Source organism: Haemaphysalis longicornis, unplaced genomic scaffold, assembly GCF_048455015.1.
Source record: "Haemaphysalis longicornis isolate Haplotype H1 unplaced genomic scaffold, Haemaphysalis longicornis Haplotype H1 scaffold_3, whole genome shotgun sequence".
In the NCBI taxonomy this organism is placed as follows: domain Eukaryota; kingdom Metazoa; phylum Arthropoda; class Arachnida; order Ixodida; family Ixodidae; genus Haemaphysalis; species Haemaphysalis longicornis.
Genome location: NW_027526335.1, coordinates 23,283,988 through 23,307,665, shown reverse-complemented (window position 1 = coordinate 23,307,665; position 23,678 = coordinate 23,283,988). Strand labels below are relative to the sequence as shown.

The 23,678-nt window shown below is 47.4% G+C and overlaps 1 protein-coding gene across 1 annotated transcript in view; it reads left to right on the top strand.

Moving 5' to 3' along the window:
- Window positions 1-23,678, top strand: part of LOC144174145 (uncharacterized) — a 332,399-nt gene that overhangs the window by 284,505 nt on the left and 24,216 nt on the right. The window contains exons 5-7 of the mRNA XM_077702638.1: window positions 1,897-1,992; window positions 13,392-13,451; window positions 21,997-22,077. Of these exons, the coding sequence (XP_077558764.1) occupies window positions 1,897-1,992; window positions 13,392-13,451; window positions 21,997-22,077 (237 nt within the window). The remainder of the gene's footprint in view (window positions 1-1,896; window positions 1,993-13,391; window positions 13,452-21,996; window positions 22,078-23,678) is intronic.

Here is a 23,678-nt window from a genome sequence, read left to right as displayed (position 1 = left end):
GCATCTGGTTTATTTTTGACCGTATTTGAACCGGGCTTGTTTTTGTTCAGGGAGAAAACAATCCTTTCGTGAAACATGGTGCTCGCTCGACAAATATGGTCACGTAAGACACCGTTGCTTGCGTCAATCGGCCAATGTCGTCTGAGACGCTCCCAAAGCTCCGCAGACCTGTGAAGCTACACCAAGCATAGTGTGCGCAGTACCAACATCAGTACGCAGCGGTACTCCTATGTTTACGTGCGCTTTCGTAACTTCCACTGTTTGTCCCACCATTCTTACTGCTTTAAAAAGAATATGCCGTAAATTGAAGCGCAAAAAGCTTGTTCGGCAAGGTTATAAGCTCTGCCTAATTGGCGATTGATTTTGCCGGCCTCCGCCAATCGCAGAGCTGGCTGGTATGACATCATTGGTTCTGTTGCGGGAAGTGAGCTAGTGGGTCGCATGGCCATCTCCTTTTTTCCTAATTATGTAGCTTATTTGAGCGAAGTTTACGTTAAAAGTGGTGTCAGTATGATTCTAATGAAGCAATCTTTTAATGAACCAAACTTGTATTTTCTCTTCATGGCTACTTTATGTCCACCTTCCCTCAGCAGAAACTTTTCATGGATACATTTAAGATACTTTTTAAAACACTACCGGTTCAGTAAATTGTGGCCCCCGGTTGATGACAGTTGAAGAGGGTAGCCCATAGAAATTAAGGAAACTTCTAAAGAAGGACTGTTGCAAGTATAATTACAGTAATACCTCGTTAACTCAAACTCGCATATCTCAAAAAATTGGCTAAGTCGAAATTTTCCGCGGCCACCAAGCCATTTCCTATACGTCCCATGTATTTGTTCTTTATTTCGAAGTATTTTTGGCCAAACTGCGGATATCTTTAAATCTTGACTGAGAGTGGAACGAAAATTTCGCCGCCGCAGACCGTTTCACTAGGTTTGCACGATGCTTCCGCACCCAGTCCCTCTTTTTTTCTCTCGTTTAGCCGGGCCTACCACAAAGCTGATGTTTTCTCCGAGCGTGAAGTCTGAGCCTAGAGGCATATCAACTTCGTCAAGCAACCCTGTGGCACGTCATGTGACGGTAGAGACATACGCCGAGGTACAGTGTACTAGAAGGTAGAGGTGTGTCGTGCGGGGAAAAACCCATTGGAGAGTGCGGCCTCCTATTGCGATGAAAAAAATTGTATGTGGCGCTGGCGTTCCCTGGAGAACTCCTGTTGCAGCCAGCACCACCTGTAAGTTTTCAAACCAAACTCAACAGTTAATACAAGGGTTTTATAAACATTTATGCCATAAAATAAATTAATACGACTATTGGAGGTAATAAATAAGAATTTATTAACAAACGAACCTTCTGAAGCCAAATAACTTGATATTTCATGCCAAATTCGCGCAACATTGCTCATCTCGAAATCCGCTTATCATTTCCAGGTTTTTACTACTTCGAGTTAACGAGGTATTACTGTACTTGCAATATAACCTTACCGGCAGCCAAGAGAAAGAAGAGACACGCTGAACCGCAAAACACCGGATAAACTGGGATTTTGGACAATACCCTTTAATTGGGAAGATTGTGTTACGTAAAAAAAAAAAAAGACTAACATTATCAGCTTACGTTATAGAGCATGTCCCAGCCGACCGTAGATAAATACTGCGCTGGAAGCTACCGCTGCTTCCCGCGAATCTCTTCTATTCTCGGCGCCGGCACGTCTTAGGCTCGCCCGAGGGCAGCGCGCTGACAAGCGCGCTTCCTCGCTGCCCGGGAGTCCCGTTGCGTACGCATCCCATCATAGCGCTTCCGCCCCATCACTCTTCCTCCCCAGCGCCTCTTACGCGCACCGGCAGCCCGCAATCGGTGCCGTGCCCTGCTTCATCGACACCTTCTCCTTGTCTGCAGGATAACCGCACCCTGCTCCTGCCGCCGTGGCTCGTCTCCATCTCGTTAACAACGCTGCTGGACATCGTCGTTCTGTTTTACCTCACAGCCGAATCGGTAAGTGCGCGCCGGCCTGCTCTCCCCTTTCGCCGCGCCTCGTTCATGCGCGCTCTTCCCGGTATTCCGGACTCTAGCACGTACGCGGTCGCTGGAATCCGGGTGCGCTGAAAGGAGCCGCATTTCTTCATCCTTTTCATCTTCTCATCCCTTCTTCCCGGTGCACCACTTTTTTTTACCCTCTCGCCATTTCTATTTCATTATCGCTGCATCAATCTCTGTTACCAACCCCGCTCTGGTCGCGTTCTTTTCCTTGGCCTTGAAACAGCACTTGACTGTCCTTTTTCTCCTTACTCTTTCGTGTCGGCTTGTTGACCGTCCGTTTTACCGGCCCGGTGTTTCTCCACCCACGTTTTCTTGCCGATTTTCTCTCTTCTTTCCCAACTTCCCTTCGTGCGATCACCGGCATCCTGTTTCTTTCGTTTCCCTCCCCCTCTTTTCCAATTCGCCCCTTCCAGTCTCCCTCGACGTACGCCCCCATGTTCTTAAGATAGCTCACTCCGGACAACCTGTACGTCCCATACTTTTTTCTTGGTTATTTCCCTACAATGGCGCTCGTTTTCGCCTTTGATTGTTCTCCTCCCGTTTTCGTTTTCCCAGGACTAGCGTCTTGTTTATCGTCGATCCCCCAATGCTTGTACAGATTCTGGCTTGCACGCGTCCGACGTCTCTTACTCAAGACAACAGCCTGAGGTCAGCTTTCGTTCCTGTGAAACAGCGCATTGCGAGAGCCAATTCCCCGACCCCTCTTCCCCTTTTTTTTATACTTTTACTTTCAGACTCCCCTTTATCTCCTCGCTTTTTTTTTAGTTTTCTGACTCGGCTGACTCCTCGGATATTTTCGGAGAATCCGCCGCGACCGACAATCTCTGCACAAGAACGCGCAGCGCTTCCAGTATTGAGCGCAAGTTTATGTAAGCAAGCCACCCTCTAATGCTACTTTTTCGGAATGTGTTCGCCCTTATTTCTGTTGAGCATGCATGAGTGTTTACCCGCCTAATCTGTGGACACCTGGTTGCCGCGCTTGATACAACTGAAATGTCACTCCGGGAAAAATAATTCACCGTCGCAAAGGAAAGTTAATATCAAGTTCTCAGGCAAACCGTTTCAATGGCCATGATTGAAAGTTACAGCGGATTGGTTGGTTGAAGAGTTTTCCGGCCTCCACTGAGTGCAGATATTTTTTTTTTTTTTGCTTTGAAGTAATAGCTGACACGTTCTTCACAAAGACTTATGCACAAAATTTAACACATGTACTTTATCCGGTCGCCCCACCTTAAAACAATTGCTGTGGTTTAGCTCTGGTTAACCCTAGTTGACAGCGAAAGCTTCACTGCCGCTCTAGCAGCGACCACAGCTGCATGTTCGTCTTCCTCCATGGCACACGGCTCCGCGCCGCAAGTGGCCTCCTGGCCTTCCTTTGTGGCGCGTGCTTATCGCTGCGGAGGTGGCCTGCTCGCCTTCCTCCGCCAGGTGACGACACGGTCCCGCGCACGCCTCCGTTCACTCCTCGCCTATCTCTACCGTGCCGCCTTTCTCTCCCCGCCATCGGGCCGCTGCTCCGTGCCAGGCGATTGTGGAATGGGGTGTGGTTTGACCTTTAGCTCTCAAGATCAAAACTGGTCACCTGAGTTAACTTCCAAGAAGGTGATGGATCGGTCGCCGAAGTCGATTGATCGATGATCCGATGAAACGACAACTCGCTAGCTTGTTGGCTGACGGCACGTAGCCGACGACGGTCTACTCCAAGCAAACTCAAATGTACACTATGTAAACTTTATTTACATTAAGTATTTACACTTCTCATGGCTCGTGATTGCAGCAAACAGGTCGGGCAAGACCCACCGATTCAGGCTCCCCCTCTTTTTGCAAAACATAAAACTCCTCGGTTTTACCAACAGAACTCCTCCCACAACAGGGACGTCACAATTTGAGAGTGAGGATGGTTCATTGATTAGCCCACACTAGGCCACTGATTGGCCACCGTGACAAACAAAGATAGGTGGGTTCAAAATAGTCACGTGACCCACCTCTTTCACTCTCATACAGAAAACCAAAGGTATTCCGCGAAACACACAAATACCAGAAATGAAAACCAACCACTAAAAGCAGACCTAACGACGGGAAAAGCAGACCTAACCATACACGCCTATGTTTGTGCTCCGCGCCGCCAAAATTTCTTTCCTTTGTAGACACGTGGAGAGCCTAACGAAGCCTGGTCGCCTATCTATTCACGCAATCCGGCCGCCGAGTCGCCAGGTGAGACGTGTGACGAATGGCAATTTCGCCAAGTAACTTTGAGCAGTGCAACTGTCATAGACTCAGCGTCTGGTGACCTCTTCCTAACTCTGACCCAATGTTTGACCCCTTGAGCGACCTTCAGCTCCCGTCCGCTTCGGGATTCTCGCAAGGAAATCCTTCTTCGAGAGCTTACATCGCTTTCAGCTATTAGGGAGTTTTAGTATAGCGGAAAGCACCACTTTAGCGCGCCCATAGCGTTAGCGGGCACGCTAACCGTAGCATAACGAGGCGCTATCCGTTCGCGATTGCGGCCCGCAAAACGTTAACGCTACAGCTAAAACGCTATACTAAAACTCTCTATTATGGAGTGGCCGACGCGTTTGTATGCGTCGTCTCCGGGCCCGCTCATCGGGTGGACACAAAACCGCGGCAAATAACAAAAGCCTCCGAGGTTTCCTCCTTACGCCCCTCACGCCAAGTCCGCTCTGCCGGCGTGAAAACAAACACAATACAGGTAAACAAGCCAACCCCAGCGGAGATATCTAGTTGCCGGGCGGTTTTAATTATTAAGTGAGGGGCCCGAACTTAACACCCCGCGAAGACTGCCCGAAGTAGCGTAGCTCTCTCTACAAAATGCAAAACTGTAACTAATTAGCAAGAGCCAACAAGTGTTTATTGGCAAATATAACAACCGCTTCAAGTATGAAAATACCGGTGCAAGCAACATACAACGACATACATGACGCACTCCCAGGGGTAATTCACTCATTCTGATAGAGTTGTGAACTTATGTGCAAGCGATACTTACGCACACTCCTCACTCGGCAACAATGCCCACACGTGTCACTCAGCGACAACCAAATGGACGGAAGGAAAGCCCAGGTAGGCATTACGTGCTAGACTCTAATGCAGTGAATGCTCCATGCGCCTTGCGCAAACCATTTGCGTCAATTCGAGTTGCTTGGGCCTATACGTGAATCCACAATTCCACCGCAGGTTCGCCGACCAGGCAGATGGGAAGGTGGTTATGTATGTAGAACACGCACGTTCTAAAATAAGCATTCGTACGGCCGACAGGGATAAAAAGAACGCTTATAAATCATAGGCACGATCGTCTCGCATGTGGAGGACTTACGAAAGAAGCCTTCTCCAACTGTTGCCGACACCAAACAGAGGACGTATATTTGCATACTCGGCATTTTAGTGAGCAAACGTAACTTACAACAGTGCGATGCATACATGCAACAACTTCCGGAAGTTGAGAAGTCTGAGATCCCAATTTCCAGACAAAAAATTCAGGAAAGCTTACGCTCAAGAGCAAGACTTGAATGGCGAGGCTGTTGTAGGTGACCATTGATGGACTCAAAGTTGAGTTTAGTATCGTTGTGGTGTCCTGGTTGACGCCGGCGGCATGACATTTCAACGACCTTATGTTGAGCAAGGCCAGAGTGAGTTCTTCGTTTTGGTCATTCTAGTAACGTTGGTTTTGGTCAACGTTTCCGTACGCCACTCTGTAAGCGCGACGTATCGTCTCTAGCGGATTCTTTGCAGGCCGAGCCTCTCGAAGCAGAGCTGCCTTTTCCGCTTCGGCCGTGGCAACTATCCGCGGCATGGCCACATGGAGTCAATTATCCCGTACAGCAGCTTCTACATTCAAGACTTATGCGGTACAGAGCACATTCGCACAACGAAACGAGGACGAGGACGAAATAAATAGAGGCTTGGCAGCTCCAGAGGGGGCTTCGCACATCCGAAGATAACTTTAAACCGTCAGCAAGAGAAATCGGACCCTGAGTTCAGTAATGCGTGCCTCTAAGTGCAAAACCCGGTACAAGACAAACCCGGGGAGGCCAAGGCAACGTCGAAGTATGCACCTCTCCATCAGGTATAACGGTCGCAGTTTGTAGATAAGGCAATTGCAAAACAAGACGCAGCCAAACTCAATGACTGGCCGGCCGTACGATCGGTACAACAGCAGAAGTGTGTCCCGGCGCATTCCTGCTCGTTTCCCACATGGCCTTTTCATGCGACCAAATGCTCTCTCCGCTTTAGTGACTGATGCGTTAATATGTGTATGCCAATCGAGAGCAGAAGTGTATGTAATACCAAGATAGTTCAGTGAATCCACCTGCGGAATGACTCGATTTTTGTAAGCGAGATAAATTAAAACTGGTTCTGCAACCGGGAAGACAAGTAGAGCACTATTCGACACATTTAGCGCTAAATGAAGGCTTACCGCCTTCATTTAACCTTATTTCTGCCCAAGCTTTTTGCACACTCCATCTTTAAATTTAAATGTGAAAACAATAATAAGATAGAAAACAAAAACAAGATATCGTTGGGACGGAGAATATATATTTTTAATTTTTCTACCGATGGGATATAACCCCCCCTTCTCCCCCCCCCCCCCCCCCCCGCCCCCCGCACCCCACCAAATATACAGGGTGTCCCAGCTATCATGCACCAAGATTTAAAAAAAGAGTAATTGCGTAACTAGAAGAAAACCTAGTGCATAATGTTTGCACTACTGTGAAGAAGCGGAGAGTGATTTTTGCGTTAATGATACTTAATTAATTAATTGTAATTAATTATCTAATTCGAGAAATACTGTCCTAATCACTAAAGTGTCAATGAGGCACTTGTAGGTAATCACGAGGGGCATCTAACTGCGCTATTTTCAGCGACGAACTAACTGCGTACTCATTTATTCTGACTGATAAAGGAAACCCGCGAAATATGAAAAATACCACGTGACGACGCTTACGCGCGCATTGTAAAGCAGCGTCCCCAAACAAAGCTGATTGAAAGCAACTGCTTCGCGTGTTACCCACCCGAACAGACAGCGCATCACCTTGATAATAGCATGCATGGAAGGAGCAGCAGCAGCAAGATTCCCGGGACGCGTGTGCAGATAAGGAACAAACTCGGTCGCGATTTCTTCTTTTTTTCTTTTGTCTATTTCATTCTGGCTAACTCAGAGGCAGCCTGTTTGAGGGCGTTGCTTTACGGTGCGCGCGGAGGCGCCGTCACGTGGTATTTTTCATATTTCGCGGGTTTCCTTTATCAGTCACAAGAAATGTGTACGCAATTAGTTCATCGCTGAAAATACCGCAGTTAGATGCCCCTCGTGGTTACCTACAAGTGCCTCATTGACACTTTAGTGATTAGGACAGTATTTCTCGAGTTAGATAATTAATTACAATTAGTTAATTAAGCCCCATTAAAGACAAAAATGCTGTCCGCTTCTTCACAGTACTGTAAATATTATGCACCTGGTTTCTTTCGAGTTAAGCCTTTACTCTTTTTTTAAACCTTGGTGCATGATAGCTGGGACACCCTGTATTTCTGGCTACCCTATTGGCCACCGGAACTGATTTTTCCATGGATAGGTATGGAGAAGGCTCCGATGGGCTTACAAAATTGTTGCGAGATCTGCCCCCATAATTTAATTACCACAACTAGTTTTGGGTGCACGTTTAAGATCCCCAGGTGGTCAAAATTAATCCGGAGCCCTCCACTACGGCGTGCCTCATCGCCTGGGTTGCGTCGGCGCGTTAAACAATACAGTCAATCAATGAACCACAACTAGTCGCTGCAACTTTAGAAATTTGATTATACCTGCGTCATCATTTTTTCTGGCTTTACTAGCCCCTTTGGACTGAGTTTCACAAACTTTACATAGTGTTCGTGTTCAAAGGAAAACAAAGTATGATGAAAAGAACAAATAAAACGACAACACGAGACAGCGCTGTTGCTGGTTGTACACTTCTTGTATTTCGGGGTCTTGCGCTGGTTATCATTTTAAATAAAACGGAACTGATGCTATTAAATAACAAAGTGGGTATGTAGTCCCCGGTGTTCCACCCTAAACACGCCGTTCTTTACGTAAACCGCTGGAGCGTCGTTCACGCAACAGCTAACCGTAATGCGCGGTCTCTTTGAAGCAGCTCTCGAGGACGGGGGCGCGTGTTGAAGAGCCGCCGCGGTGATCGTACTTTCATATTCGCGGAAGCTCGGCAGCGACTTGATCATCGTTCAACGTGCCCTTCCCTAGCTGCCACATCGCTTCTCACAACGCCCTTCTTCCTCTCAGATTTATTTTGTCAATCGGTATTGCAGTCAACGTCAGTGAGATGACCGTGGCTCGCAATCTTCTTGGTCGGCCTCCATTTTCCCTGTACTTCATGTGCTCCTCATAAAGAAACAGACCGCATGATACGCCTGTGTCTAATTTGCGGTCGCCGATGCTTGCCTTGTTTCGCAGGTAAAGGACATACAATTCAAGCCATTCCACTCAATGAGAAAGCTATCGGAAGTGTATACAGCAGTGATTCGTCATAATGGGCTGCAGCTCCGTTATCCGCTCACTGCTGCATTTCAAATTTCCCGTCTCCGCAGTGCTCGCGCGCCCCCTGCCTGAAACTGCGCCAGCGGGAATCGGTTCTTTTTGTGCTTGCTTTAGTTTTGTACGCTGGTGCTGTTTTGCGTCATTTTGAACGCGTAATTTTTTGCTTGGGCGGCTGGAGCCTTTCTGCGTCATTTTGAACGCGCCAATTTTTTTTTTTTTTCCTTGCACGGCTGGAGCGTTTCTGCGGCATTTTGAACGCGCCATTTTTTTTCTTTCGCGGCTGGAGCCTTTCTGCGGCATTTAGAATGCGCCATTTCTTTCTTGCGCGACCGCTTTTTTCGCTTACTATTGTAAAAACCAACCCAACGAGCGTTCCTAACTAAACGAACGAGGGAGCTGCCGATTATATACACAGATTTTGCCTGAAATGTGCCTGAAGTTTTCTTTGCGCTAAACAACGGGGAGATGTATGACAATTGCGCCAGCGGTTCACAAGGTTCGAGCAGTTATGACTATTTAAACCGCGTAGTTTTTCGAAGCCTCAGCGTGACTCCCTGACGCCGGTGCAGAAGGCTCTAATTAGGTATGTTATCTCACTGCGCCGCCTGATTCCGGCAGTCGCATCGACTACAACCGAGCTATGACGACAAGGCGAGCGCATAAAGTGCTCTGCGCTTAAAAGGGGGGCAGCCTTCGGTACGGCTCATGCGTCTATCTCTTTCGTTACCTGTTATCGCTCCCTCTCTCTCATACACATAAAAAGCCCGGGTACCTAAAAAATTGGGCCCATCTCCCCGCGAGGGGGACTCGAGTAAATGCGTCGCATAGGGGGTGGGTGTATTGCGTTAACGTTTAGTGTTTGGGGAGTTGGTGGTAGTGAATGCGTTGTATCAGCAGCTTCTTGACGTAGTTTGAATGAGTCAAGGATATAAGGCGCGTTCGCAGCCTTTCATTCTGTGTCGGTTTTGTGGCGCAGTGGGAAGAGCACCATGTACGTCGCGTTCCGCCCACAGGTAGTGAATGCATTGTATCAGCAGCTTCTTGACGTAGTTTGAATGAGTCAAGGATATAAGGCGCGTTCGTAGCCTTTCATTCTGTGTCGGCTTTGTGGCGCAGTGGGTAGAGCACCATGTACCTTGCGTTCCGCCCGCAGGGTCGTGGGATCGAAACCAGGCGCCGATAAGTGTTATTTTTTTATATAGTGTAGGGGGAGGGGTGCGGACCTGTTGTTGAGAGCGAGGAGGGTAGCGTGATGCGGGAGAGGAGGAGTGGGAAAGAGGGCGCGCCTGCGCGCTGAGCTGTTGCGGACGCACGGCGGACGCTACATGTGAGTTAAAGAAATGCTCTGCATTTAAAATATAAACGCGATGCTTCGAGAGGTGAAATAAAACAAAGCAGTGACGTAGGCAAAGAACGCAAGGTGGGACGTGGCGCAAGCAGCACCAACTGTTTTACGAAATGGCTTGAATGACGAGGTAGTATTTTGAAAATTGTTTGACCTAACAAGTACGAGAAGAGGAGCTATCTAAAGTTTTACCTTCCATGAATACGTCCCCGTACACCCCTGATAAACTTGCTTTCAAGTTTGCGCTTTGTCCTATTTTACGTCTCTCTCCTTCGTGGCCTCTGTCTTTTGCCTCCAGAAAGAAGGTGACGGGTACAAATGGTGTCAGAGCCGACGCTATGAGGTGTCGGGCGCTATCGATAATGTGTCGGAACAGGGGGGTATTTCATACGCCATAAAAAGAACTCTGTGAGGCACGTCGTCATGAACTAGTGCATCTCGACTCTTAAGGAAGCGCGGTTTTTCACCGGTAATCGAGTGACTCGGCCGCGTGTTCGACGTCTAAACATTCTACATGCAACTCGTTCTACTCACACGGGAACTGCTATAAACAGTTTGCCGACAGCCAGCAGTTGCACCATACGCGGTGTTTTGGAGCAAGGCTAGAAAACACCTAATTTAGGAGGACATGCAAATTTAATTATGTGATACCAGTTAACCACTTGACTCACGTTATACCACAGCGCGAGCTTCGCAACCTCCTGGGCATTTCATTCGCAAAGCAGCATGGAAAGCGGAGAGTGCGATGCGGCCGCTGTTCGAGGTCCGGCGGGAGCGAGGCAGGCGTCGAGCGTCACTTGCGCCCAAGCGGCGCAACAGTTACCAGTGAAGAGGCTGGTCTGCATGGCTTTTTACCCTTTCAATTTATGTTACACACACTATGAATCTGCCGCAGATTGGCTGTATCAGGTTCTATTCCCCACATTTTTCAACCAGATACGGTGGACAGACGGACGTCCTTTACACCGACGCAGCGGCATACCAGAGTAAAAGAGCTTACGCAGCATTAGCGTTTACTGAAAGCGGGGTTCCACTCTCGTGTTGCACGTTACCGAGTAGGGGCGCGACGGAGGCCGAGCAGATAGCCATTGCCTTAGCAATGGCCCGGCCGGAAACTAGAACGATAGTGAGCCACTCTAAATCGGCCATCAGAAATTTCGACCGAGGGAGGATATCCAGCACCGCTTGGAGTATCCTCGCAAACGTAAAAATCTTTACAACCGAAGTGGTAACGTTAGTGTGGACACCAGCTCATCGGGGACTCATTGGGTATGAGAAAGCACATGCGACCGCCTGAGGTCTCACAGACCGGGCGATCGCCGCCAACGCCGCCGTTGCTGATGTCCAGTCATTGGCCTCGGCCTTGCTTGCCGAACCTCCTTCCCAAATGACGGCGAACGGAGGGCCGAGTGACTACAGTGAAATCACGCAATATTATAGACTGGAGAGGAAGACACTACCTCCTGCGAATCCGCAGCCAAGTAGAAAAGAGGAGATTTACTGGGGACGATTGCAGACGGGAGTTTTCCAGAACCCAGTCCTATATAGTAAGTGGCATTCCGAAGTCGTAGATCCAAGTTGTAAGAAATGTAAGGGTCGAGCGGACCTCGTCCACATGGTGTGGACTTGACCTTCGTACAAGAAACCGCACCGAAACGTAGCATCCTGGGACGCACTACTCCTCAGCCGAACCTCCGAAGCCCAGCGCAAAATCATCGGTCTCGCCCTAGAAGCCGCCAAGTCCCAAGGGATACCGGCCGACTGAAGGGGGAAGGGGCACCTAACGCTCCCTCTTTGACTGGTGTGTAATAAAGTTTTCACTGACTGACTGACTGACTACGGGGGAACGCGCAACCAATAAAGGAATAAAAGGCTGCTCTGCACGGCAGAAGAATTCTCAGCTACATCGTGCAAGTTATCCCGGTGTTTAGGCAGTGCTCTAACCTAAGAACTTCAGAAATTATCATCCGCCAATTTACCCAAGAATTTAAAAACACAGCCCGGAGCCAAAACTCAAAATCTTTACTCGCTGCTCATAACTCCAAGTAGCACTCAGCGGCGTCGTTCAATTCGACATTGATCACTCCTTTCGCCTTCACAACGCATGAGAAGTGCTTTGGTGTCTCGGGATTTTTTTTTTTTACAGCTCTTCATTTCGAAGACCGGGTCTGCGCATTCTTCGTGATTGTGGGGGCAATAACGCAGAATACACGCTGGCCCGTCAGTCCATGGGCAACTCCCATGCATGCGCAGCCATCAAAGTTCCCCCTACAAATTATTTACATTTCAGCTCAAAAGGTTAAAAAAGCTGAGATTGCTGTAAGTAAAAGCATGACCTCGATAGGTTAGAAAGTCATCACTCTTACCAAAGCACACTTGTTTAGTAAAACTCTAGTGCAGATTTCTAGTTCTTAGAAACGAGACTCAAAACGTTGCGTTAAAACGTTTTTGAACAAAGGATACGAAAAGAACGCAGGAGAAAAATATGTGCAACTGCCCAACGCTACTTTATCTAGTACCAGTGTCTTTTGTAATTAACCTAACATTTACTTCAATGATCAGTATTCTCTGAGTTCATATCTTTTTTATTTCAAATGGCTCTCGCTTTACCCAAATTATTATAAAGACGTACCATTCCAATCTGTATACGATACAACGAACGGGACGCTTTTCTAGTGAACCACCTCCCTTCCTATCCTACGGAAGTTTTCCTTCCTTTATTATTTTTCCTTTGTGATCTGACTTTTATTACGCAAGCAGGGAACAACAAGTTGTGAACTTACCTAACCCTTTTACAGCCTAACGAATCGCAAACAAAATTTAGTCGTGGTATCGTCTCTCTGTGCGGTCTTTTATTGTTTTTTGACTCCTCAAATCGACGGTGTTGGTGCTGCAGAAAGCCCCAGCGTCCAACATCGATTGCCGCAACGCTTGGCCCATTTCAGAGATTGCGTTACCAAGATCGGGACGTCTCACGCTTGCAGAGTCACGGATCGTCTTAGTAGGACGTGGCACGGTGGACGATGAAACTTTGGATTGTACGCGCACGTACGCCTTCCACCGACCTGCCTCATTGGATTCCTTTTGCGAGCTCACGCAAATATTCCATTTCATTCAAAGTGCCCCTTTTATTTGAACTTACTCTCTGCTGTCTCATTCGTCGACTTTTCTACGAAACTGTGCCAGCCAAAGAAGCTTAAAAGAAAAGTTTTGCTTTATCTGATAGTGCTGGAACAAAAGGGAAAATGCAAGCGATGGTGTAAACTGTGATAGCGTCTGATTAAATCTGAACGACCATAAAGGATTCAAAAGGCACGCACGTCCCTTGGTTTTGTTGAAGGAAACTTGGAAGTGCCTTTCCCGCGAGACCACTGCGTCGGCACAAACGAATTCGTTTTAGCGACTGGTATCATTCGTACTGCTCATGAATTTTGTCTTTCTCTTTTTTTTCTTCTCTCTACGCAGGATTTCAACCCTTTCGTAGCCGTTCTCTTTGTCACGGATGTTTTCATCGCCGTACTGAATGTGAGTATGCCGGTGTATTGTCGACACCAGACTGCATTGTGCCTGCCGCATTTCATTCAAAACGAGAGCGCCAAAATGAAACCTTTGGAGCCTTTCTGATTCCAAGGTTCATTCCTGCTCTCCTCAAGTACAGAAATGACTAGGAAGTTGATAACAATGGTTTAACACGATAATCGATGGAACATATACACTGGGAAACAGAGCGTGCATAGCGCATCTGTCAGACAGAGAGAGAGAGAGAGAGAGAGGGAGAGAGAGAGAGAGAGAGAGAGAGAGAGAGAGAGAGAGAGAGAGAGAGAGAGAGAGAGAGAGAGAGAGAGAGAGAGAGAGAGAGAGAGAGAGAGAGAGAGAGAGAGAGAGACCTCTTTATTGATATCAGACTGACGTCGCTTATGCGCAGTGCTAAAAGGCTTATTCCTCAGTGAACTTGGAAAATATCCATAGAATGTATTTTTAATGCGTAAGCATTTTGTGCCTACTTCCCTCAATAAATCGTGCGTCCGTACGTAACGTCTACCGCTTGAGATCTATGCGGATACTTCAGGCTTCAGAAATTGAAAGGTTGGGACGACCTTTTTTATCAGGCGCTAGGGTGGAGGAGCAACCCAAATGGTGATGATGATTATGTACAGGTGACGATGATGACAGGCGTCATAAGTGTTAGTACTGATGATAATGTGCAGATGATGAAGAAGTTGTTGTATAAAATTGAAAACACTGCCAGCGTGGCCAAATGACCTTGCGATGTTAACGACAATAATTTATCACTACCCATTAATATTGAGACTTACGATATGATTCCTTATCCCTACATGGTTACTAATTATGGCTCACGAACACTAAAAACGTCAATTCAGACAACATAGACTAACTATGATTACGATGCCTTAGAATCCCAGACGGCTTAAAATCTCAGACTTCTAATTACTATTAGTAACAGTAATACTTTAACTGAGGAAGCCTAATTAAGACTAATTAGCGTGATGAAAAACTGCCTAAGCCTTAGTAAGGCTAATAATGAGCATGATTGTAGTGAAGTAATACTACCAATCCAAAGTTAGGAACATTTACAACTTAATAAAGTATTTAAGACAAAATTAAGCGTTATTAGGACTAATCAGAAAACAATTCGCCCAATTGGGTGTTCACAAGGCTAATTAGCAATAAAAAAATCAAGATCAATTTTTATTAATTAGTTCTAATTAGTCTAAGTTTTTTTTTTTAGATAACACGGAAACTTAAAGGTTCAAGTGTTCGCTTTCGAGCCGAAATCGGGGGGGGGGGGGGGGGGGGGTATGCTCGGAGGTGGGTGAGGCTATATGCCACCTATTCACAGGAACGAGCCCGCACGAGCGTTATAGAAATATAAAAAATAAAAAAAACAAAAAACAGATCACCGAGAGCACGTGTCGAAATCCGTCAATGTGCCGGGCGATACATCTATTCAGGGTATCGGCTTCAATTGTAATGTATGAGTCTCGCAGCACTCGTTCTTTTGCACGCCAAAAGCCAATCTTGAAAGGTATAACGTTGAGTGAATCGAACGGTGGTTTTTGCCGTTTATGCCAAGGTAGAGGGAAGCCATGCAGTAAAAGAACGTGTGCACGATTGTCGTCAACGCTCATATGGAAAGCCGTGCCAACCCCACCGATGCACTTAATGCGTGATCACTTATGCATTGCCTTGATCCTTAAGGGGAAAAAAATTCACCCGCATTTCCCCCAAGGGGAGCATGGGGAAGTGCGAATGCACGGGTGGTGCTATGAGGGGGAGTTATGTTGAACTGTGTTGGCATTCGCCCGTTAGTTGCATTTAACACCCCCGCGTGATCAAGTGGGGATTCACACACCCCGTTAGTCGTTCTCTGGAAATCTTGGTGAATTAAAGTGTATGTTCGAGGAGATCACACACACACGCAAGTAAAGTGAAACGACAGTATTCTTTATTCAGCACTTGCTGGTGTTGTCGTTGTAGTTGACGGTCATTATGACCGCCTTGTGGTCACTGAAATGTACGGTCAAGAGTTGTTGCAAGACCGCGCGTATCAGACAGTTCCTCGCAAAGGCCAGGTCGATGTAGCTGCCGTTGATGGTGGTGGGAGCCTCTAGCGGTAGGCACGTCATGGAGTGGTTGGCGAGCATGTATTCCATCAACCATTCGCCGCCCTTTCGCACGTCCACGTTAAAGTCCCCAACAACCACGACCGGGTCCGAGGGCTTTACGCGCCTGGCCACACTCTCCATCGCCGCGTCCACGTATTCGACGACGTTGTCGCGCGAGATGTTTGGCGCGAGGTAGAGGGTGACGACCACGATTCCGTCGCCCGAGTACGTGTCGGTGTAGACGGCACTGTACGGCGACTCGTCCCTGACCGGCGAGGTGGACACGGCGTGCGACACGAGGTTCGCGTAGACGTGACCGACGAGGTAGACGCCGCAGTACTCGCCCCGACTTCCGCTCCTGGCGAAGCAGCAGTCGTCGATGGGGAAGTGGGAATGCACGGGTGATGCGAAAGAATTCTTCTTGGCCAATCGCCCTAAGTGGGTATGTGCTAACGAAATTAGGAACTCTTCTTGGCCAATCGCCCTAAGTGGGTATGTGGTGCGGATGGACGGACGGCGGTGGACGCGTGATTCAGGGTCGCTTACGAAGTGCATTCGCAGATAAAAAGCACCATCTTTAGATTCGCGTAGCCGCGCCCATCAGCAAAATTCTCATCGACTGCAGGTAACCCGATACCCCTCATTAAAATTCCCATTGACTGTGACGGCCTCTCAACGCACCCAGTCTGGTTGATTGGCCAATGACAGTCATAGCATCCATCAGAAGCTCATGGCTGATTAAACAATAGCTGTGTGGCTACAAAGACCGATTCACAGTATAAGCAGACAAGGCGGCGGTAGTTACCGCCACACCCCTTCCCCATCCCGCAAGTCTTGGTTCACCTCCTCATTCCTCGTAGTATATCAGAGACAAGAAGTCGGAAAACGGTGCGCTTTTGGGGAAAAATAAGGCATGTGTATCACGAGGCATAAAAAGAGTGTACTGTGCCCCCTCCATGAGCAACTTGCACAAAGAGAGGAAAAGCTCAAGCAGTTTTCTTGTTGGGGTTTGTACGAGTGGTCCAGTTATGTGATTCAACAACCAAAAATACCTCATGATCATTATCATCCATACATATTCATAGGAAGTAACATCTCAGTTTTAATTTATCGACTGTCCTGTACTGTCGCTTTCCGAGAGACTCGCTTGTTTTTTTTGTTTTGTTTTTTTTTTACCTATCTCTTGACGACATGAACACACCTAGCATTTTGTCACGTTTTCCGCCTTTCTGCAGAAAATTAAACCAGGAGCAAAAGTACGAAAAGACAGGCCAATTTAAACGTTTATTTTTTTGAAAGGAAGCTCTCTGTCAAATCGTACTTTTTCGTGTCCGCAGTTAAAAATACCGAGAAACTGCCGAGCGCGCGCTCGTGTGCGCTGGCCTCGCCACGAACCGCCCGGCGCCTTCTGCGCACGTTTGTCAAGCCAACCATACGCACTTATGGAGATTGGCCAAGATTGCGGCGACCGCCCGGCATTTAAAAATTGGCCGCGTATCTGCTCCTTTCGTTGCAAATGTCGTCAAAAGACGATAGTCTTTGTAGATATTTTCCAAGGAAATGCCCCCTTCGCTTTCCCGCCCACCTCTCATGCTGTTCCTGTTCCGCCGCGCTCATCCCAAGGTAAACACACTAAAGGTTTGCTCGAGGCGATTTGAATTTACCGCGTTCCACTGCTACAGGCGGGGTTCCTCGATGCCAGCGCTGCAGTACGGCGGAGACGCGCGTGAATCGAGATGCCCGACTTCAAGGTTTATAGAACCGCGTTGCCGTGCTCCACGTGCGTTCCAAGCAGAACGTGAAACCTAGCTAGTGTAACCTTTGTTTGCTGTTGCCGCGTGATTTCTCATATGCCGCCAGGAGGTGGCGCGGGCAAAAGCAAGCGGTACGCATTGTTCTGCAGTAGATGTAGAATATCATTTGCTATCGAAAAACCTAGCATCCAGGAATTTTTCAATAAAGGAACACTGTAAATATCCCTTGTGCACTAATTTCCTCTCTTATATTTGCTTAATGCCTTGTTCTTGTTCAACAAAGTTGACAAGTATGAACATATAAACCGGGCTTAGACGTTGTGGCTGAATCGAGTTACAGACAGACAGACAGACGGACAGACAGACAGGCATACATACAGACCAAAATTTCTGGGTTTAAGTAGCCCAAGAAAGACTTTATAAAACCAAGAAAATGCCGAGCGCTCGTGTATGCGGGCCTCGCGGCCACCACCCAGCATCATCGGCGTACGTGTGCAAGCCAAGCATACCCACTTGGGAGATTGGCCAAAATCAGGCATGATGATGATGAATAAACTTTATTTGAGTCGAGGTGCTGAGTTTAGGGCACCCGCCCGGTGGGAGGCTTCCTTAGTCCGGGATACCTTGGACAATGCTGGCCATTCGTGCCCTCTCCATCAATCACCCCCCCCCCATCCCCCACACCCCCCCAAAAAAAAATCGTGGCAACACTTACTCCGAGCGAGAAAGGAAGGTCAAGCGTACGCCCCCATGTCCAATGATTATCACATCCAAAAAAAAAATCAGAAAGCTCCCACCTATAGCAACAAAGACGTAGTAAAGGTCGCTGCGGCAGCAACGAAGAAGCAAATCAGCTGCAATCATGGACTTCAACCGTCGTGATGGTCGTGAAGGTTGAGTAAAGCTTCACTACCTTCAGGTCTTACGCGTTAGTGTGCGCTTCCTTCATTTTTTCAGTAGATTGAACCGAGCACCAAAAATTAAAAAAAAAAATCAGGTCTTACAGCATTTCTCGTCGAACGTGGCTTGACACAGATTACTTTTCCAGCCACAATCCAGCAGAACTTATTGAGTTTCGCGACCGAAATCAGTTTTCCCAGCCGGACACACACGCAGGGAGGAAAAGAACTATGCGACGACATTACGTGCGTCCTTTTCTTCTAAAGGCTCATTTCGTTGCTGAGCTTCTCCCCTGACTGCAACTTGTGGGCTTCCGACAAAAGGCTAAAAAGAAGAAAAAAACGGAACACGAAGTTCGGCTAACACTCGCAAACACAGTGCGTTTGATACGTTTATTTTTACAGACAACATGACTAATGCGAATGAGTAATCGTCACTATGTTTGGTGTCATCATGCGTTGAATCATACAAGCTTTCCAGAGCGCAGAAAACAATACGAACTAAACAAAGGGCCTTCAGCTAACAGGGGCTGTATAATATATCCTGAAATCACTCGTACTTGCCAGAACCGGCTTGTCAATATCATTACATTTCTTTTCTTCCCTCTCTCTTTTTCGCGTAAGATTCCCGCCACGCCGCGCTGTTGCTGACTGCGTTCCTGTTTTCTTGTCGCTCCTCAATCAGATACATTTACCTACATGCATGGGAACTCTTTAGTAACAGCCTTTTTAGTATACAAAAATCTGGAAATAAATGGGCTGGGAACCTAAGGGTTGTGGAGCTTCAGTAAATTAGCCTGATTCCCAACGCCGCCATTAAGAAAAACACCTGATCTGTGCGAATGCAACCTAAATTGGATCCCCAGCTAACAACAAAGAAGAATGCGTGTCTCTGTGGCCACTCAACACCGAAGCAAACACAGAGCAACTTATCTGCTAAGCTAATACCGAGGCAGCAAGAAAGAGGTGGACGCGTATTTTACAGCGACGCTGTAGATGGTACAGAAATTTACTGTCATAAACAAAAAACCCAGGCAGGACAGTTCTCACCTAAGACGTCTACCATACCCTCCGCGGTGGCTCAGTGGCTAAGGCGTTGTGCTGCTGAACCCAAGGACGCGGGTTCGGTTCCCGACCGCGGCGGCCGCTTTAATGAAGAAGGCGGTAAGCGAAAACGCACGTGTGTTTGAGGTTTCGGCGCACGTTAGAGATCCTCAGGTGTTCAAAATTAGTCCGGAGCCCTCCACTAGGGCGCGCCTCATCGCCTGTGTAGCGTCGGCGCGTTAAACCTCGTAATCAAGCAAGACGCCGAGCGCATGTGTCAGGATAATCAGGAAACTTAGTACTCGCTAACAAAAGAAACCGCAAACCAAGCATCGAAACCGCATAATAGATGATGAGGCTTCTGTGAACAATGGCGCCCACCCCCCTGTGTTCCTTGTAAACGTTATGTCTGCAAATTATAAGCGCTAGGCAGGACTAGTGTGACTAAACAGAGCAGTTCTTGCCCGAGGCATCGGACGCATGCGTCAGGCTAGGCAGGACCCCGCATTTGTCGCCAGAGATGCCGAGGGTAATATCAGTAGTAGAGTGCCATCACTGAGGTACGCAAGTTAGCAACGGCGGCCATTTCGGCGTTTATCAGTGTTGCGAGATTGCCGCATCTACTGCCTCGTCGTTAACTTCGACCGGGTCGTTTGTTAACAACACTACCGAAGATGCAGCAAAAGGGCATCTTTGAACACACTTCTGCTGCTGAAATGCTGTTACACGCGTTATATTTGATTCACATTCGGAACGACGCCAGTCGCGCGCAGCCGCAGAGCAGGAAGGACAACCTAAGCATACCATAGTTGACCGACTAAAACGCATAAACAACAAAATGGCGGCGCCCATAAAGCGTCTCAGTGTGTACAAATGCCGCGTAAGGTGGACTGATCAATGGTCATGGCGGCGGCACGGAAAAATAGGAGAAAAGAGTGCTGATACTCTGTACCCTTGTCTAGTGACACTAGCAGAGCGCAAGCGACAAGCCCGCCAAAACGACGTGAAACATTTCATACCCTCCTCCATCACCATTTGTGGTGGTTTACGACAGCTTTGATGGTCATCCACTTTCGCAGGGCAGGATGGCGACCATTTTTTTTTTTTGTTTTGGTAGAAAAAACGCTGTTCGCAACATGACTTTTTTATGCTCGCTTTTTTGGCTCCTCGAGGGCACACATTGTGGCTATCCACTGGTTTCCGTACAAAACAAAAAAGCCAGACGGTTGCACGAATGTAGTGCGGTTATTCAGCGCATGTTTGCCTCGCATTTTCTCCCTCCTGCAGCATACATTATTATAAATTATCATAAGTAGAAGTTATTACTACCAGACACCGTTGTGACTGCATTTGCATAGCTGCGATAGAGTGGCAGCGAGCCACGCTTTGTCCCCGTCTACTTCATAGAAATGGCACGATGTTCTCGGAAGACGTAGCAGAGCGTGCTGGCGCAGCGAGTACGAGCCACCAGGTTTGCATTCTATTCTTGTCGCAGCGCTAGCTCGCTGCTCGCTGCGATGCGCTTCTGTGCTACCTTATAAGTTATAACTGAGGCTTATAAAAGCTTTAGTCTGTGGCCGCTGTTGGGACGAGCTATTTACTGAAAAAATGCTGCCTCCAAGCAGTTGAAACTTTTGTGCGCACCTCAACGCAACCCGTGACTGTGTGCATGAGGCACACACGCGCTATTCACTCTAATGTCGGTCTGAAACTTCGTAAGCGTGTCGAGAATAAAGCCCTAACCCCAGGCCCGAAATCGAAAGGCAACTACAGTCATGTCTCGTTAATATGGACCCTGTTAATATAAACACCCCGCAATATAGACGAAATTTTCGCCGACCGGTTTCTCGTCATGCAATTCTGCCTTGTTAATATTAAAACCCGAAGTCCGGGCTATGGACTGCTATTCTGGGGACCAAATTGGTAAACGCAGGCATTTTTGTCGCGTTATTATGGACACGCGTCCAAATGGCAAATATACAAAAAATGACTGGTGACCCCCAGAGGCTTCAGCGCGTACCAGAAATTCACTGTTGGGTGAAGCATACAAAGCCGAGGCATGCATTTACCTCGAAGCGCTCTTTCTTCCAGTACCATTGAATTAGATCGGGAACATTCGTGATCAGCGAACCACACTCAAGGGTAGTGGTGACAGGGTGTCATGCTTTTCCAGTCAAACAAGATTGCCCGGTGCGGCATTCGCCGGAAATACCAAGTCCCGAGGCTCGGGATGAAGAGAAGAATAACATTTTGTGCCAATATTCCATGCGCATAAAAAGCAAGGCTGTATGCTTCTCTGGTCAGTTCGGCGGGGGAAATGGTTCGGGTTAATCGTAAACGGACCAATATTAGATGCGCATAAAAGGCAAGGCTGTATGCTTCTCTGGTGAATTCGGCGGAGGCAATGGCTGGTGGTAAGCGTTAACGGACCCAGCTTTAAGCTCAGCTGAAAAAGGAAATATGCCCCTTCCAAAGTGAGACGCCTTCAGCATGCGTTCCTTAATGTTTGGGTTTTTTACCTGGATTCATTATTATGGGCAACTCACATTATGGACGATTTTTCTGGGGTACGGAGGCGTCCATATGAACGGGACATGACTGTATATATACTGCTTTATAGTTGCCATCTTACTTTTATGCACACGTCTTACTATATATCGGACGCTTTCGTTTTCCCTTCTTGGCTCAACTGGGGGAAATGTGATAAAAGTACGGAGCCTCTTACCCGTGCCCGCTTTCTTTTCAGGTGTACTGCCTGTTGTGCGTGTCGTCGCAGTACCAGGAGTACCGGCTGAGCCGAGGCAGAACGGTACGCTTTCTTGGAGAGGTAGGCATGCAAGACGCGGCGCCAGCCCCGAACGCAGTTGTTTTGCGAATGCTGCCTGTGTAGCGCGGCGCCAGGCTCTGCACTCGAAGCATGAGGGCCTTGTCGACCAGTGCCCCTTTCACAGCGAGGTCTACGTATGCACCTTGAACAAGCACGTGTATTGGTCTAGTTTCAACTTGAGGGTCTCGAGGGAGAGGGAGCTCTGCAAAAAGAAAAGAGAATTCCGAAGGCGAATTAAACCTTTTCTTTCATTAGAATATGTATGGCTTTGTCAGCGTCTGTCGAGCCGTTACCTGTGCCTTCTTTGTTCATAGCTAACATAAAATCCTAAATTGAGTTCTCCCTTTCGTCTCTAACTCCGCCTTTCCATTTGTGTATCCGGTGTGTGACCTAGATTGGGAAGCTGTCAAACAGGGGAAAAGCAGTGGCGTAGCTAACAAAAGAATAAGTCGATTTTATTTGCTTTTATTGCCTCTGAAAACAAAGAGCCAAATTTGAGATCTTGCTTCTTGTATCGTGTTTTGCTCTATAGCGACTTTAGTGATAAAACAGAAAGAATGGAACATTTTGTGCGTGATATAACACAATGCACTATCTGCGTGCAACTTGCTTGGACACCTGCTTTGCACGAGGGAAAATATTATTTCTTTGTTTATTGTCTCCAGCCAGTAAATTCAGATCAAGACAAGTCCTTCACTCAATCATCGGGAAACAATAGTCGTTTTATTTCTTGGACGGAAACTATATTACCATGTTAATTAAATACAATAAAATGGAAAAAGTAGCAGCGAATAGTCAGCAAGCATTGTTCCCCTTTCAGCATTGGTGACATTCAGATCAAATAAGTTAGCTGCACGTCCTCCTAGTTTAAGAGCAAGCTGCCTAAAAGTTGTAGATTGGCCATTCCTGCTGGGATTCAGAAAGTTGGTCACTTCATCCTTTGGTAATGGGTGTCTGTAGGAGTTTACATGTTTGATAGTTTTATCATAGCCCTTTCGCACGTAGCTTGTTTAATTCTTTTTTTTTTTTGACATCTTCACGAGCCAATTTGCCAAAAGGAGGGTAGCCTTGCTTAGTTGTCATGAGCCACACTCGTGTACATTATCTTAAATACCTAGCTCGATTTGTAGAACTGCACCGTGCCGCAAGCAGAGACTAAATCATATGAGGTTACTCATAAAGTGGCTCCTAACCCAACCAAAGCGAGAGACTAGACGGTTCTTTGACGGGTGAGTCACACTAAAAAAACTTCAGAAAATGTCGCCCCCCTTTCCTAGTTCAAAGATACATGTACGTTGCCTGAGGCCCACTTGCATCTTCGAGTCTAAATATATAAAAAAAGAATGCTTCACAAAAAAAAATGCCGTTTCATTTTAACAACGAACCCCGCCGTTCACTAGAATCGTATATACGTACAGCAAAGATGGCCTTGGCCGTAGCGTGTTGCGAGTCACTGCGCAATATAAAATAATTAGCATACGCGTCTATCCGTTCAAACGCATGTTAGCTATTTCAGTGTTTATTTGATCGCACTTCCGTGCACTTTCGCGTGCCTGTTTGTGCCTTTTCTTACCGCCTTGTGCGCCAGTCATTCGTCACTC